The 18,175-nt window shown below is 33.8% G+C and overlaps 1 protein-coding gene across 3 annotated transcripts in view; it reads right to left on the reverse strand.

Annotated features, from left to right (window-relative positions):
* The window catches only part of AGTPBP1 (ATP/GTP binding carboxypeptidase 1), a 199,112-nt gene that overhangs the window by 123,806 nt on the left and 57,131 nt on the right, over nt 1-18,175 (reverse strand). For all 3 annotated transcript variants that reach the window (XM_010808145.4, XM_002689815.7, XM_059889503.1), the window contains 6 exons: nt 17,637-17,700; nt 17,098-17,244; nt 14,549-14,680; nt 12,608-12,701; nt 3,358-3,395; nt 469-677 (listed from right to left, as the gene is read on the reverse strand). In XM_010808145.4, the coding sequence (XP_010806447.2) occupies nt 469-677; nt 3,358-3,395; nt 12,608-12,701; nt 14,549-14,680; nt 17,098-17,244; nt 17,637-17,700 (684 nt within the window). The remainder of the gene's footprint in view (nt 1-468; nt 678-3,357; nt 3,396-12,607; nt 12,702-14,548; nt 14,681-17,097; nt 17,245-17,636; nt 17,701-18,175) is intronic.

Consider the following 18,175-nt stretch of genomic DNA (forward strand, 5'->3'; position numbering starts at 1 on the left):
CTGGCAGAACCAGAATCCCTAACTCCAAGTTTCACTTTTGTACCTTCATTATTTGAAAATATTCTCTCCAGAACAAAGACACAGAGAACACTCACAAATAACATACCTCCCTTACTGGTCATAAAGGATTAATGAATATTTATGAAAGGAACATACAAAACTGAGTATAGATAACAGCACACCTTAGAAAATGTGGCTATATGGAATCCATTCCTGCCCAGGGAAGAAATTTATACATCTTCCTTCTACCTATGAGGGGAAAAAAAATCTCATCTTGCAGAGATAGACACTAAGTACTTTCTCGAACTTAGTCTAAGGTCACATGTGAGAAATGATTGTGCCTTTTGGTTTTCAAATTTTTTAAATATATTTATCATATTGTACTTTTAGAAACAGTAAGTTTTCTTAAGAACCAAATCCTATCATTAATAGATAATCATAATAACAGGAAGGAAATTAAAAACTTACTTGAGAAGTGTTATAAAGAATTTTCATCCCATTGGCATCAATAAATGCTTTTCTTCCCAACTTGATGTTTGTAACACTTTTTAAACTCTGTAAAATTCCTTTTCGAATGAGCATGTTTCTATGCCGATTATCATGGCGGTGCCAATCTACATAAATTGTTAAAAGGACTTGGACATATCCTCTGTCTACAGCTCTCCTGGCATTAGTTTCTTTAACAAAAGAAAATTGAAAAAGAATATTTTTAAAATAATAAAAGACATCGGTAAAGTCAAATTGAAAACATAACCATAATATTGTAATGAATTCTTATAATTCCTTTTTTCCAAGAAAAACTTTGGCAACCACATATTTCAATATTTTTAGCTAACAAAATAAATATGACAAGTTCCAGATAACAAAGTATAATTTTCTAGAAATCTGCCTATCTATTGTTTTGAGGTAAATAAATATCAAAATATCTTTAATACAATTAAGGTTGTATCTTTCCAAATGTTAATACTAATGAAACTTTCATATATTTTAAAACCTATTAATATACTAACTTTGATTACACCAAAAGGAATATATAAGCCTTTAACTTACTAGTTGTGACTCTGATTTTCTTAAAAGCCACTATCATTATTGCAACTTCCATTACAATATTTGTGTAAAATTAACTTTGTATGTTAGAACATTCTATTTATTTTTGTGTCTGGAAGAGCTAGTTTGCTAAGGTGTGGCTATCAGGCAAAGCAAAGTAGCTCTTCCAAACATACAATAGAGGTACTAAAGACCTTTCACATAAGAAAGCACCCCTCCTACCCCATGAGTTTCTCTCAGTTCTCTAATATCAGAACATAATGTCTAAGACGGCATTAAGAAGTTTGTTGATCTCAGTGTCTTTACCTATGTTTTAGGTGTGTATTAGCACATTTAAAACTAGTACTGCAGGCAACTAAAAGCAGCACAGCCTTACTGCTGCATTATCTTAATGTTCATGCCATGAGCCTGGCATTTTGTAGGTAAATATAGATGAGGAAGAGACTGGTATTTCTAACCAAACAACCTCAGGTGAGTTGGTATTGCACATTCTCTTGCACTCTTATCATTGGAGCACCCAAGTGGTGCTGGGTGGCGATCTATAAAAAGTTCAAATAGTTTTAACTAATAATAGTTTCATGTCTTTTAAACAAATATATATATATATATATATAATTTTTGTTTACACTAGTTGGAATATATAAGCCTTTAGCTTACTAGCTTTTTAGTATCACCAACAATACTTAAAAGATATTACTATCATAATGTCTTAAAAGAATGATTCTCTTAAAAAACATTACACTTACTGAAACTCCTATCACAAACTGTGTTTCCAGTGGAATTCCCAAAAGCCTAAATGGTATTTATGAGAAATATTTAAGTTCTTCATTGAAGATTAAATAAGAAACCTGTCCATAACACACAGTGAGTGACCCTTAGTACACAGCTATCTGCAATCCAGAGTCATTCTACTTGTCAGTTACGTTTTTACCAGATATGTTTGCCTACCATCCTCCTCTGAAGGAGAAAAAGGGAGGGAGTAAAAGAAAGATTATTATTTAAAACTGAAGATATCAGCATTTCAATCATTTTAGGTTACTGATTTCTATAAATCCTTGAAACTCATGTTTTAGTTTTTCCTGACTTAGAATTAGTGACTTTGTCATTAGTGATTCTACAAATTAGTAATAAGCTTTAATAAAAATTTAGCTTAATGGCTATTTTAATCTACTCTAAATCAAAAATATACACCTATATTAATTTAAAAATTAATGTTTAAACACCTTGAACAACAAAGGCAGGGTGGACACATCAAAGCAAGGCTACAGATATTTCTGAAATTAATCCAAGTATCCTAATCTTGGTCTACAGTTTTATCACATCATATATGAAAACAAAGCTATACAGCTAATCTAATTGAATACTACACATTTAAAGGACAGAACTGTCAACTGAATATAGCAGCTATAATACTAATACCTAAGGTTATTTTTTAATTTAACAAATCATTATCAAATATCAGATTTTCAATCAATTAATCATTTGTTACTATTCTTCTCATAATTCAAACTTAAGGGCAAGTTGGTCTCACCCTTGATAGACAGTTTTGGGGAAAAATAACATCAAAAGCCATCAACATAGATCTTTAGGATTGAATGTTATCATGGTTAAATACAATGTTAATTTAATCAACCAGTGAGAATGGGAGTGCTAAGAAAATTAATATTTAAAATATAGATACTGGGTATCACAGAGAGACAGATCCACATAATGTAGATGGTTACTCTCCAAAAGCAACATATGACACATTTCCTCCAACACTTCAATTTCAAAGATTAAAAAAACAATGTTTTAGTTTCTAAATGCATTCAATAAACTCTAAATTTACATTAAGCCACTTTTAATGTTACAAATCTGAATTTATGGTAGAAATAAAATTTCTAATAAGGAGGTTCTAATTGAAAATCATACATTTTATAGAGATAGTAGTTGTCAAAGATATTCTTCATATTAAATGTTCTCAAGGCCATGTTATGGTCACTTTTTCAAAATGATACTATAGTATATTTACATGTTACTTTCCCCTATTAACAAGGCTTTATGTTTATATAAGTAATTTAGAGAAAGGAAGTTAATATACTTGAAGAAATTATATAAATATACTGATAAACAAGTTAGAGCTCAATAAACATAAATGATATTAGTTATACATCAATCAACTGCTCTAAAAGATAAAATCAACTTTGACGTTAAATTATTACGAACAAGCTTTATAACTGTTAACTAAATCTACATTTCCAGTTTCTTTAAAATAGCAGTTAGAATACTCAGAAAAACAGTATCTAGTATTTCTAGTATTTAAAAACTTACTTGATTTTAGCAATGCAGCAAGAGTGTCTAAAGCAACCCTGTCAACATGAGAAAACACAAACAACAACAAAACTAGTAAAATTAATCTACAATAGTAAAGTCACACAATCTTTTCAGATAAGTAATCAGTATCTACTCCAAATGTCATTCCTGGGATACTCAGTTACATATGGTGCCTCTCTGTATGCCTCACTTCCTTCAGGTTAAAATTGATTATGAGGAAATATCAACAAAGAAGCACCAGAAAATGTTTAAGAAAAGAAAAAGAAGAAAATTAACAATGTTTAAGTCTTCATATCAGAGGTTAGATGAATGGAATCATTGTACCTGTATCTGACTGGGCCAGAGTTCACAAAGGAATACTATTCTGACTGGGCCAGAGTTCACAATGGAATACTATTAACAATCAGACTTGGAGTCACAAAAAAATTAAAACAAAAACAAGTTTTAACAGAGGTTGTAACTACAAAATTCTATAGGTATTCATAGCTATCTGACTTCAAAGTATGTTAGTTCTATCAAGCAATAATCCTAACATTTACTGTGGTAACAAATGTAAAATATTTTGGAACAAGGAGATTAGAGAGAGGATGTATGAGCCCTTAACATTTTTCAGCCATATAGCACCAAAGAGAACAATGATTTAATTCATATCTCAAAAATTCTTACTGCCTATTAGAGCACTTAGATTTTCTCTGAACATAAATATGCAGTTACACACAGTGAAATCAATGCCATTCAGCACCTTTAAAAATACATATAACGTCACTGTGGAAAACCTGTAATTCAAATGCTATTTTAGAAATGAGTTACTGAAGAAATGGCACTTACTTTCAGCAACTTTAAAAATATAAGACTACATACCACAGTACCTCTTAGTAAGATTTCAATAAGGATAATTAATTTGCATATAAATATGTATACTGTCAAATTTAAGCATTTCACTCATCATTAAGGATTTGTTGAATGCCTACTAGATACCCACAGTAGCAGGTTCTTCATGGTTACAAAATTAGAAAATAAAATTAACTCTTACATAGATTATTTTACAATCTCGATAATGTAATAAAATGTACACATCTATGGAACAGTAAGAAATTAAAACCAAAAATATCTACTCAAGAAAACAAAACTGAAAACAAGGGAATAAAATTAATAAAGCTGCACACCCATTAGTGGTACACATAGCATGATCAGATGACAACTTTTAAAATGACTTAGAAGATTTAGGACAGATATAGTTTTAAGATGGATACTGGTTCACAGTAAAACTTGAAACAATAATCTAGGACTAGGCACAAAAGTGCTCATTTATGATAAATGCTCATTATTGTTACCCTCTAGAGCAGGCCGTTAACAATTACACTTTGGTTTACTGACACAAATAAAGCAACCATATAAAACTTTATTTATGATAACATTTGGAAAATAAAAGCAAAAGTATATGCCCTAAAAAATATAAATTCATGCGACTAAATTCCTCAAAACAATGTGCAGTTTTGGTAATGGCATGTTAAAAGCAAATGAAAAGTATAAAATTAAAACAATTTTCCGAGCACTGATTCATCAGTAAGAAACTTTGCATAACCTTGTAATTAATTACACAGTAATATGCACTTAAGACTGTAAACTATCAGAATAAGGATGACTTTTAAATTGGTCAAAATTAAATACAGAACTAAATGGGCCTTCTAAGTAAAATGGCAATTTAGGGGAAAAAAATGGAAAGGAAGACTTCATTCAGTAAGACCTGACAAGTGCCAAAAATTGTCCTACATGTCTTGTACATGTTTTTTAGTTGTACGTGCTTTATAGTTTAACTTTTTTTTTAAATCCTAGTCTCTAGAATTGGCACATTTTATGAATAAAGACACTAAAGATTTCAGAATATAATATGCCTAGGGTCACATAAAAACTAAGTGAGATGAAAATGACTAAAATGGTTGCTGAGAAAGAAAATTATGAAATCAGAAATGTCAGTCTCCTCCACAAAGATATGTTGAAGTCCTAAGTCCTAGCACCTCAGAATGTGGCCTCATCTGGAAACAAGATCTTTGCAGATATAATTAAGATGAAGTCATGCTAGAATAGACTGCTCTTAATCCATCAAGGCTGATGCTCTAGTAAAAAGAGCGAAGACTATTCGAAGACAGACACACAAGGAGAGAACACCATATGAAGACAGAGTCAGATGCTGAAATGTTGCAGCTACAAGCCAAGGAAACACTGAAGACTCCCAGCAAACCATCAAAAGCTAGGGACAAAGAGGGGTTCTCCCCCACAGGCAACAAAGGGAACACTGGCCCTGTTGACAAGTTGATTCTGAACTTCAGCCTCCAGAGACAATAAATTTCTAATATTAGAAAAAATACTAAGGAAGAATCTCATAATAGTTGTGTAGGATAGATTTTCCTAAACAAGACAAAATCCAGAAGCCAACACTCTTCTAGAGCCACCCTCTCCTCCCCACATCCCACCTTCTAGGTCATCACAGAGCATCAGCCTGGGCTCTTGCATCATATAATAACTTCCCACTTGCTATCTGTTTTACACATAATGGTGTATGTATGTCAGTGCAATGCTGCTTGTTCAATTCATCCCACTCTCTCCTTCCCCTGCTGTGTCCACAAGTTCTCCACATCTCTGTCTCCATTCCTTCCCCACAAATATGTCCATCAGTACCATTTTTCTAGATTCCATATACATGGATTAATACACAATATTCATTTTTCTCTGACTTCCTTCACTTTTTACTTAACAGGCTCTAGGTTCATCCAGCTCACTACCACTGACTCAAATCTGTCCCTTTTTATGGCTGAGTAATATTGCACTGTATGTATGTACTCCACCTTCTTTATGCATTCATCTCTTAACGTATATCTAGGTTGCTTCCATGTCCTGCTACTGTAAATAGTGCTGCAATGAATATTGGGGTACATGTGTCTCTTAGAATCTGGTTTTCTCAGGGTATATGCCTAGTAGTAGGGTTTCTGGGTCATATGGTATTAATAGATTAATTCCTAGTTTTTTTAAGAGTCTCCATACTCTTCTCCATTATGGCTGTTATCAGTTTACAGTCCCACCAACAGCTCAGTAGTGTTCCCTTTTCCCCACACCCGCTCCAGCAATTACTATTTGTAGATTCTTTGATGATGGTCGTTCTGACTGGTGTGAGGTGATACATCATTATAGTTTTGATTTGCATTTCTCTAATTTAAAAGTTTAAAAATCTTAAGAGCACTTTCAGAAACATCTTTCTCCCTGCTAGCAGTTATGTACAACACATGTGAACCAAAGAAAAGTGCTCTGACATGTTCTAAGCCTTATGCTATATGTTTTTTTCTTGATGCTTATTCTTCACACTGGCAAAACTGGGATATACACCTAAGTCCTTCTTCCCATCATGCCTGTTCCATAGCTCCACTAGATTAAAAGAAATTATGAAGTTTGGTGTAAAGTCATCTAGATAGTCTCACCAAGATGTTATTTTAAAGATATTTTTAAAAACTTCAGCACAGAGGAATTTCTGAAATTCTATGTCACTTATAAGTCTGTGTGAATTTATAATATAGTCACCAAAAAGTTACAGAAAAATATTTATTGAAATGCACATTTTTTAATTAGAATTTCTCAGCACCAATATTTTATACTTCCTCATATATTTTTCCAATCTTCCTAAGTCCTACACAGAATAACACAGCTAACAATGGCTTTAAAAACAGTTTATGGCTTATTCATTTAAGAGCAGTGAAGAAGGAAAAGCTTAAGCCCCAGGTACTCATAAAGTTATTTAAGTTGGGAGGTCAATCCTTGCAATTACCTCCAAACCTATGTGTGCTAATTTGCTCAGGCATGTGTGACTCTTTGCAACCCTATGGACTGTAGCCTGACAGGCTCCTCTGTCCATGGGGATTCTCCAGGCAAGAATACTGGAGTGGGTTGCCATGCCCTCTTCCAGGGGATCTTCCCAACACAGAGATCAAACCTACATCTCCTGCACTGGCAGGCAGGCTCCTCACCGTTAGCACAACAAGGGATGCCCCTCCAAACCTATAGGGAAACTCAAAATGACAGAGTTACAATAAATTCAGAGTTGCTTCCTGTAAATTAACAATGTTTAAATCCAAAACCTAAAATTGGAAAGGAAAGGAAGTCTGAAAGGGAAGCATCGCTCTTCAAACATAAATAATAATCCTCAATCTTCTTCAACTAAATGAAGGGTACTATTTAAGGACAGGAAGAACTGTGACACATAAATGCTCTAGATGTTGAGATTGTTTAATTATGGGGGGAGACCCTATGATTATTCAAAATAATAAAGGAATCATGATACAGATGTCTGATCAATGAATGTTTATCCTTTTTAAAGTAAAGTTAAAAACAGGTGTTCTTTTTAAAACACAGAGAAAAGAATGAAGGGATAATTTAGATAATGACATCCCTTTCTCACAAGTTTAGACCCACTGATTTCTACACGGTTTTAGAAATATATCATGTTGTATATTATAAAGATACTTGTAAAATGTTCTTATCTCCTAGGAACATTTTATATTAAATTTGGTAATGGGTTATAATAGGTTAATTTAGATCTTAAGTAGATCATAGTCATTAGATAAAAATTAATTATGAAGTACTTTAAACATCAAAAAGAGGAAAGGCATAAAAATTTTAAAGATAAAGAATATATTTTTGATAGTAACTAGGATTCATTCATCCACATTACACTGCTTACCTAAACTAATTACACTGCATTAATACAGGCACTGTGCTAATTACAGGAATTATCTAAACCCTCAAAACAATCTTATGATGTAGGCGCCAATACTACTATTTTACAAATAGAAAACTGGGACATAAAAAGTTAGGTAACTGGGGCTTCCCTGGTGGCTCAGTGGTGAAGAATCTGCCTGCCACGGCAGGAGACATTGGTTCAATCCCTGGTCTGGGAAGATCTCACATGCTGCAGAACTAACCCCATGTGCCACAATAATTAAGCCTGTGCTCTACAGCCCTGGAGCTGCAACTCCTGTGCCCACATGTCACTACTACTGAAACCCATGTGCACCAGAGCCCGTGTTCTGCAACAGGAGAAGCCACCGCAGTGAGAAGCCCACACACAACTAGAGAGTAGTTTGTGCAGCAATGAAGATACAGCACAGCCATAAATACTTTTTTTTTTTAAGTTAGGTAACTTCATATCATGAAGCCAGTGAGTGACAAAGCTAACATGTAAATCCAGTTTCTGCCTGCTTCCAGAATCCATTCACTACACCTATTCTGGAAGTTGGTCTTACTAATTGTGATATAATCATTTTCTTTTATCTTGTCACATTTCATCAGATGCTCTAAGACTGTATAATCCTTATATAAGTAAATATGCCACCATCCCACCAAATAATAAATAATTATATGTGCAAGTAAGCATCCATTTTCAAGAAGGGAACAAGCTAAATATTCGACCTTTATTAAGAAAGGGTAAAAAGACTGGGTATGTTCTGAACCTAATTCATTGTAAAATTTAGCCTATGAATAGTTGATGCAGACAAGTTTTTCCTTATAAAAGAGTCACAACTAATAGAAGTAAAAAGAATGAGAAAATTAGAAAACTCATTATTTCACACATTTTTAAGAAATAATGGATCTAAGCAATGTCATGAAATATTGCTAAGTGATTAGGTGAAAGAAGATGGACCACTTCAACTCGACAATTTTAAGTAATGCAAAACAGAGACCCAGCACCACCTATGAAATATTCTGATAATTAAAAAAAAAAATCTAATCAAGCCTCAAGCTCCATCAGTCTATAAAAAATTTGAAAGTATACCTGCAAGTTAAAAGACCCCAGGATATAGTTATCTTAATCTATGCTGCAACATTCTGTAAAATGTCACCCAGGTCCTTCACCAAGTAAATCAGAAACAAAAAAACAGAGGGACAGGGAATAGTTACTGACTGCAAAAGATTACAAGACTTATCAATCAAACAGAATGTAGAAGAGCTCTTATTTCAATCCTGATTTGAGCAAGACAACTGTAAAAAAAAAAAGAAAGAAAGAAAAAAAGACATTTCTTAGATATTCAGAAGATATTACATGATCTTAAAGAATCATTAATATTGTTGAACAAAGAAATGATACTTTGGTAACACTAAAAGAAAAAACTATCTGATAGCAATAATACTTAAGAATTAACATAATAAATCTCATGGCTGATATTTGCTTTAAAATACTGGTAGGAGGGAGACTTCCTATATTTTTCCTGAGACTTCCTGAGGACTTCCCTGGTGGCTGAGACGGTAAAAGCGTCTGTCTACAATGCAGTAGACCTGGGTTTGATGCCTGGGTTGGGAAGATCCCCTGGAGAAGGAAATGGCAACCCACTCCAGGACTATTGCCTGGAAAATCCCATGGACAGAGGAGCCTAGTAGGCTACAGTCCATGGGGTCGCAAAGAGTCAGACATGACTGAGCGACTTCACTTCAGGAGGGAGACAAAGAAGGGAAAGATGAAATTTAAATTGAAGAATGTTGACAATTGTTGAAATTGACTGATGGGTATATCAGGGTTCATTATTCTATTTGTGTGTAGATTTGGAAATTTCCTAAATATAATGAGGAATAATAAACTGTGGAAAACTCTTCAAGAGATGGGAATACCAGACCGCCTGACCTGACTCTTGAGAAATCTGTACGCAGATCAGGAAGCAACAGTTAGAACTGGACATGGGGAGAAGGAAATGACAATCTACTCCAGTGTTCTTGCCTGGAGAATCCCAGGGACAGGGGAGCCTTGTGGGCTGCCATCTATGGGGTTGCATAGAGTCGGACATGACTGAAGCCACTTAGCAGCAGCAGCAAAGGTCATGGAAGCCTGGGTGCTGCAGTCCATGGGGTCGCAAAGAGTAGGACCCAACTGAGTTCAGCAACAGCAAATTGGAACTATATTGTAGAGCACCTTAAAAAGAAGGAAGACGTTTATCATTTTTGTTCTGTTGCTGTTGATGAGCAGGATTAAGAGGGACAAATCAAGAACAAAGAAGTAATGGAAAATTCTGTGAGTTTCAGTATCTTGCCAGTCCCATACATCTATGCTAAAGACAAATATCAACACACAACTGAAAATGTTTAGGACTTAACATTTATAAAGTGCTTTAATGTTCATGAAATAAACATGAAACAAATTAAACAAATCTTTACAAAAAAAAATAAAAGAACTGGACATGGAACAACAGACTGGTTCCAAATAGGAAAAGGAGTACGTCAAGCCTGTATATTGTCACCCTGATTATTTAACTTCTATGCAGAGTACATCATGAGAAATGCTGGGCTAGAAGAAACACAAACAAGCTGGAATCAAGACTGCCAGGAGAAATCTCAATAACCTCAGATATGCAGATGACACCACCCTTATGGCAGAAAGTGAAGAGGAACTCAAAAGCCTCTTGATGAAAGTGAAAGAGGACAGTGAAAAAGTTGGCTTAAAGCTCAACATTCAGAAAACGAAGATCACGGCATCTGGTCCCATCACTTCATGGGAAATAGATGGGGAAACAGTGGAAACAGTGTCAGACTTTATTTTTGGGGGCTCCAAAATTACTGCAGATGGTGACTGCAGCCAAGAAATTAAAAGATGCTTACTCCTTGGAAGAAAAGTTATGACCAACCTAGATAGCGTATTGAAAAGCAGAGACATTACTTTGTCAACAAAGGTCCGTCTAGTCAAGGCTATGGTTTTTCCTGTGGTCATGTATGGATGTGAGAGTTGGACTGTGAAGAAAGCTGAGCGCCAAAGAATTGATGCTTTTGAACTGTGGTGTTGGAGAAGACTCTTGAGAGTCCCCTGGACTGCAAGGAGATCCAAACAGTCCATTCGAAAGGAGATCAGCCCTGGGTGTTCTTTGGAAGGAATGATGCTAAAGCTGAAAGTCCAGTACTTTGGCCACCTCATGCGAAGAGTTGACTCATTGGAAAAGACTCTGATGCTGTGAGGGATTGGGGGCAGGAGGAGAAGGGGACGACAGAGGATGAGATGGCTGGATGGCACCACTGACTCCATGGATGTGAGTTTGAGTGAACTCCGGGAGTTAGTGATGGACAGGGAGGCCTGGCATGCTGCGATTCACGGGGTCACAAAGAGTCAGACATGACTGAGCGACTGAACTGAACTGAACTGAATGTGTGTACTTTGTTTTAAACAAACCAATTGTAAAAGGGCATTTTGAGATAACTAGAGAAGAGTAGACACAAAGAATTTTTGATTGTGTTAAGCAATCAATAAATTTGTTGAGTACAATTATAGTATTATGGTTATGTTCAGGTCCTTATTTAGCTGAGTTACATAAAGAAGTATTTAGGGGGAAAATGAGAAAATACTTGGTACTTGCTTACAGAAACTCATATATATGTAAATAACATCCTGGATTTGCTTAGAAATACTTTAGGAAACATAAATAAAAGTATGGAGGGGGAACAAATGAAACAAAAACGGCAGAATGTTAATAATTGTGGAATATAATAAGTAATTAATATAAATAATTCAAGATAATTAGTTTAACACAATGTAAATGCTATATTTGTTTGAAAAATTCCAAAATAATTTTTTTAAAAGAATGATGATTAATATGGCTCAAGAAAGCACTAAATATAATGAAATAACTGAAAATGCTTTAAAGTCTGAGGTTGAAAGACACACAAACGAATGTATCTATCTATATATATATATTTGTGGGTGTATGTATATATATGTACATATATACACACAAACATAAATATACATATATGTAATATATATTTTGAGACATACATACATATATACATATCTCAAATAAGAAAAAGAATGACATTATTTGACAAAAAAGAAGTATGTAAATTTAAAATATATCCAGATAATTGTGACAATGAAGGAAACGGTCATTAAAAGATTATAAAATTGGGTAGGGAATATAGTAGGCATTCAATAAATGTTTCTGAATGAGTGATACTCTGTAAAGGTCTTTTTTCCTATTATAGTATCTAGGAATATTCAAAGTCTAAATTTCTATAACAGTATAAATTCAGTTTTCTAATTCTGATATATTTTTGAAGATAAAACTTTATACTAAAGAAAATCTTTATCATAATTAAATCACTATTTAAGAACTAAGAAAGGACCCTAGATACAATTGAACTCAATCATCTCACTGTACAGATTAAGATGATAAGGCCCAAAATAACAAAGGGTATACTTTTATTTACACTTAAAACATTTACTCACTTCATAAGATTGGAATTCTTCTTACTAAATGGTCCAATGATTTTAAACATCAGTTCCACAACTCCATTTTTCCCTAAAGATACAGAATTCACAGCTGGGAAGCGGAAAAAAAGATGTAAAGTGATTTAAAAACCTCAGTGGATAGAAATGTTTATACATGTGGCACACGGCCGAAAAACATATACAAACTGTTTAGTAAATGTGAACTCTAAGTCTCTCATAAAGTCCACCTTAGTTGATACTTCAAAGGCATGCCAATGGGAAGATGAAGTGGGAAAAGAAGTAAATAAATTATGAAAGTTCCTAGAAGTTGTGAATTCTTTCAAATATAGGGAATTGCCCAAAAGCAACAACAAATCAGATCTGCAGGTCAGATTTTAGATGCAAGTCAGATCTAAGAGCACTACAGGAAAGATGGCTGTGGCCTAGGTGAAAAGTAATGAGGACCTTAATTAAAGCGACTGCAGTAGGCAAAAACAGGTCACAACTTTAGACAGAACATGCAAACAATTACCTAACCAGAAAACTGGGCCTAACATTTTCAGTCTTGGAAGAAATATTATTTAAAAATTATAGATACACCATTTGTTAGCCTCCTGGTGCTTAATGAAATAAAATGCCCTAAAAATGTAGTTCCTAAAGTTTTGTATGACAATTTTAATTTCCTCTGTATCTGCTTATCACTCCGTTATCACTTCTAATTCTAATCTGTTTTGTCTTTCTTTTTCCTTAATTAGGGAATTCAGTGGTTCATCTATTCTTAATCCAATTGTTTCATTTTTTAATGAATTTTTTTAAATTTTATAATGTATTTTTTCTATTTCATTCTCTACTTTCCTTATGTTTATTGCTCTGTTCCTAATTTCTTTATAAATAGAATTCATTAATTTCCTTATGCTCTTTTTAATTATATAAGTGTTAATTATTTAAGTGTTCAAAACTATTTTTCTGTGAGCACACCTTTAGATATACTTTCAAAGTATAGATACTGATAACAGATAAATACACACACATACATACAAACCTACCACTGAGATTATCATTACTTTGCAATGATGTTCTTATAATAAAATGTACTCTACAATCTCAATGTCAAGCGTCTTGTTAACATTCCAATCTCATATCCATAGTCAGGAAATAGAAAATCCACACTTCGGGGGTTGGGACCTAATATTATATTAGTGAGAGACAGAGAGTGAGAGAGAGAAAGAGTATATGTGGATGTGTGTGTGTGTGTGTGTCTGTGTGTGTGTGTGTCTGTGTGTGTGTTGTGAGACACTTCATCTGGGAGGGTGGGTGTGGGCATGGGTGTATGTGTGTGTTTATGTTGGGAGACACTTTATCTGAGGCTACCTCTCCATGTGAGTGTGTATGTGTGTGTGTTGTGAGACACTTCATCTGAGAGAGTTGGTGTGGGCATGGGTGTGTGTGTGTATTTATGTTGGGAGACACTTCATCTGAGGCAATCTCTCTGATCACTGCTCTCTACAGCTTCCTCAGAGGCTCCTGTCCTATTATTTTTGGTTCTGCTACTTCCCTATAGATTGCTAAAGATAATTAGCTCCAGGTGTCTATGCCACTGCATTCCTTCCTTCTCAATTTTCCTCTCATCTGTAATAATCCAAATAGGCGCAGCAGTTTTTCCAGTTGTCAATACTCGGTTATTCTTCAACATCTTTTCCACAGGCTGCCTACTCATCAGCCTCACTACATACCTTTACAAATGGGGGGAATTAACGAGAATTCTTAAGACTTTGTCAACTCACCTTCTTACATATATCACCTTTGAGGGAGTGGTTAGAATTACAAAGAGCCATTTTAAATATTCTCGTTCCTTGTCCACAACTTTTAGAGATTTATGGAGTTAAAGTACTTTAAAATTTTCATTTTGTGTTAATGTGACAACATCGAGCTAACTAAAAGCTGCTCTGAAATACTTACAGTTGGCAGAATATACTCGTAAAAGCTGAAGACAAGGCAAAACCAAGCGATGATTCTGCAAATTCTGTTTGACCAAATTCAGAGTTATATTTAGAGCTCCATTAATTCTAGCTTTCACTCCAAATTTTTTGTCTGTTTAAAAATAAATGAACAAACATAATTTATTCCTATGTAACTTTTGAATAAAATTAAAATGTCATAATACTATGAATGCATATTATCAACTACTAATATAAAGTTGACCTGAAATAACTAAAGCTGTAATCATTTTCTTATATATTTTAATACTTCTTACCCTTTTAAAACATGGCTTGAAAGAAAGAGTAAGGGGCAGGCAGGATGACAGGGCAGGGCAACAGAGGCTGGAGTGGCCCAACACTTAAACTATTATTGAAAGGAATAACTTAACTGATTTACCCCACACAGGAAAGTCTCTCCAGCTTAACACAGTCAAAGGAATGCCATCACATGGTTAAAGAAATTGGAAAGAATCTAAATATACATTACCAACATTATTTACTTAATATTAACTGTACTGTTTTCAGACTTAGAATATGCATGATGCATACTAAGTCACTTTAGTAGTGACTCTTTGCAACGCTATGGACTGTAACCCACCAGACTCCCTGCCAATTGGATTCTCCAGGCATTAGAATACTAGACTGGGTTGCCATGCCCTCCTCCAAGGGATCTTCCTGATTCAGGGATTGAATTTGAGTATTCTATGGCTCCTGCACTGCAGGCAGATTTGTTATTGCTGAGCCACTGCGGAAGCCCAAAAGAATATAATGAAAAAATGAACAGCTTATTAGAAAATAATCTAAAAAATATTATCAAATAAATTTCTAGAGGGAGCTAATTCTTAACAAAGAAAAGGAAGAAAAGAAAGTTCTTGATTTTTATTATTAGGAAGAGATTAAAATAGTAAAAAAAAAAATCTGGACAACAAGAATTTGAGAATGTTAGGATTTTTAACAAAGAAAGTAACCAAGACTAGCAAGCAAAGTTATTTCATCAACAGAAAATGTAAATCAAAAAACCTAATATTCTTAAGGGAAAATTATTCTCAGCCCATAAGGGAAAAGTAAAAAAGTTATAAAATCACCCAAGAAATTCAAATATAATTCAATAATATAAAAATGTAAAACTAGGACAACAGCAAAAATAAAGGAAACAGCAAAAATTTAGAAGTATACAGGAAAATATTAAAAGAGCTACAACTTACAAGGGACATTAAAGAAATAAAAATATAAATTAAACAATATCTTAATTTAAGCACAAGAAAGATAATGAAAGCTTTATGCTTTAGTGAAAAGCACAGGAAAGATAACCTGGTTTTAAATAGAGGAGGAAGCATGATATAACAATATTCACCAATACAAAAAGGTTTTCTCATTTTATTTTTCGTTTTCAACAAAAATTTCAGAAAGCAGCCCTTAAATCTCAAATATCAGAGTTTAAAAGTATAAGAAAGAGCTAACATGTTTCTTAAATAAACTGAATATATGTTTAAGTCTTACGGTCCGTAAGATACCTGAAAAATTAAAGTCATCTCAGGGATACCTTAAGACAATGATTATTAACAGTATTATTTAAATATTCATACAATACAAAAAGATATGCATGAAATACACATAAGTATACAAACTGCATACACATTTTCAGACACTTTTTAGAAAAAGCACTTTAGCCAAATACTTTAAAGTTTAAAAACACAAGGCAATGGCAGAACCGTTAAAAAATCACTACTCAAGAGTTCAGAGAGTCATTTTAATCTCTGCGCAGACAGACAACTCTACACTGAGCTTAGGTTCTAGTCAAAGAATGCTTTTCTCTTTTAACATAATCTAAATCAGCTTCCTCCTTTGTTTTATAGCCTATGTTTTCTCAAATTGTAGTTTTCAATATTTTGTATGTCTTACTATTGTAATAAATCAGTCTTACAATTTTTTATATCTCTTTTGATCTTAACTAGCTTGTAAGCTTTTTAAGCATTGAGACATGACTATCACTATTGGTTGGTCATAGTGATGACCAACCAAACTCATGTCCATCACTGACTCAATGGACATGAGTTTGAGCGAACTCAGGGAGGTAGTGAAGGACAGGGAAGCCTCACGCTGCAATTCATGGGGTCACAAAGAGTCGGACATGACTTAACGACTGACCAACAATGAAAAGAAAACATGTCTTATACCCATGCTCCTCAAAACATTCCCACGCACACTCCCTCCTTCTAGCCTCAACAATATCCATGTTATGTGTATCCTTTATAACATATACATGCCAGAAACACACACACACACCAAGACACATTTCTGATTCTGACACACTTTTGTCTTCCTTTTTCCATCACATGCAATAGAAATATGTGGGAATTTAGGATCCTCAATTCATGCAGGTCACTAGTTGACTATAAAAAGCATTCCTAACTAAGGCTAAGAATAAGCAGTAAAATTTTAGATTTTAAAGTTTACCAGTTTCAAGGCACACAGAACCAAAGTAAAAAAAGTAGTTCCACTTGATAGTCATGCAAGTGAAATCCTTACCTTTTGGTCCAATCTTTGCAAGAATGGAATGAATCTGCACCATTAACTCCTCATTCAGGGGCGATTCTTTGCTGGCATTCATAAGTAACTGTAATAATATTTGTGAACCACCTTTGGAGACCAAGAAACTCGCTCTTCGACCTCCACCTAAAAAGTTTTTTGAAAGAAATCTGTTCAAACCACAAATTCTTCCATAATATATTAGATATCGCACCTTGTTACCATTCAAGTAAAAGTGATGACTTTAGAAAGCAAACAAATAAGATCAAAATATTTATATTAATTAAAAAGTAGCACAGACAGTAAATAAACACTGATGCAAAACTCATGTTCAAGGCTGTAAACCACATGGGTTTGAGGGACACTGGAAGATATCAAATACAAAGCAACAACAAAGAGTATGACATTTTGGCTTCCAAATTCCAATACTCAGAACAGCCTCTGTATGAGAATCAGAAAATTCCAAAGTATACATGATACTTGTATATTTTTGATCATTATTTACAAATAGAAATAGACCAAAGGAAACAAAAACTTACCTGCTGACACCAGCTCAACAAGAATGCTCAAGATATTAAGTGTAGTTTGAAGATCTTTTGTGTTCTGAAATAAAGTTTATTTGCTTTATTAAAACATTATAAATCTGTGATTCCCAAACTTCTCTCTGTTGGGAACTACCTACATTTACAGATGACCTCTTTGGTTTCTCTAAGAATAAATGTATTTAGGTTTTCACTATTCTCATATACCACTTCAGTCTCTCTTTACTGCTCTTAAAAATTCTTACAAATCATCTGAGCTATTAATATCAACAGGAATTAATTTGTTATTTGGACATATCAACTTCTACCAAGTAGATAATACAAATAAATGTATCAAAATATAAAAGGCATGACAATGTATATATGGTGACTAATCAGTCACTGAACTCCCCTCTCAAAAAGTAACTGCATTATCAATTTTTTGTGTATCCAGCAAGATAATGTACACACATAAAAGAAATTCAAGTAAATATACATTTATATATAGATTTCTCCAAATGATATAATTCTACTGATATATTCCATTAGATGGCAAT

Source organism: Bos taurus, chromosome 8, assembly GCF_002263795.3.
Source record: "Bos taurus isolate L1 Dominette 01449 registration number 42190680 breed Hereford chromosome 8, ARS-UCD2.0, whole genome shotgun sequence".
Taxonomy (NCBI): domain Eukaryota; kingdom Metazoa; phylum Chordata; class Mammalia; order Artiodactyla; family Bovidae; genus Bos; species Bos taurus.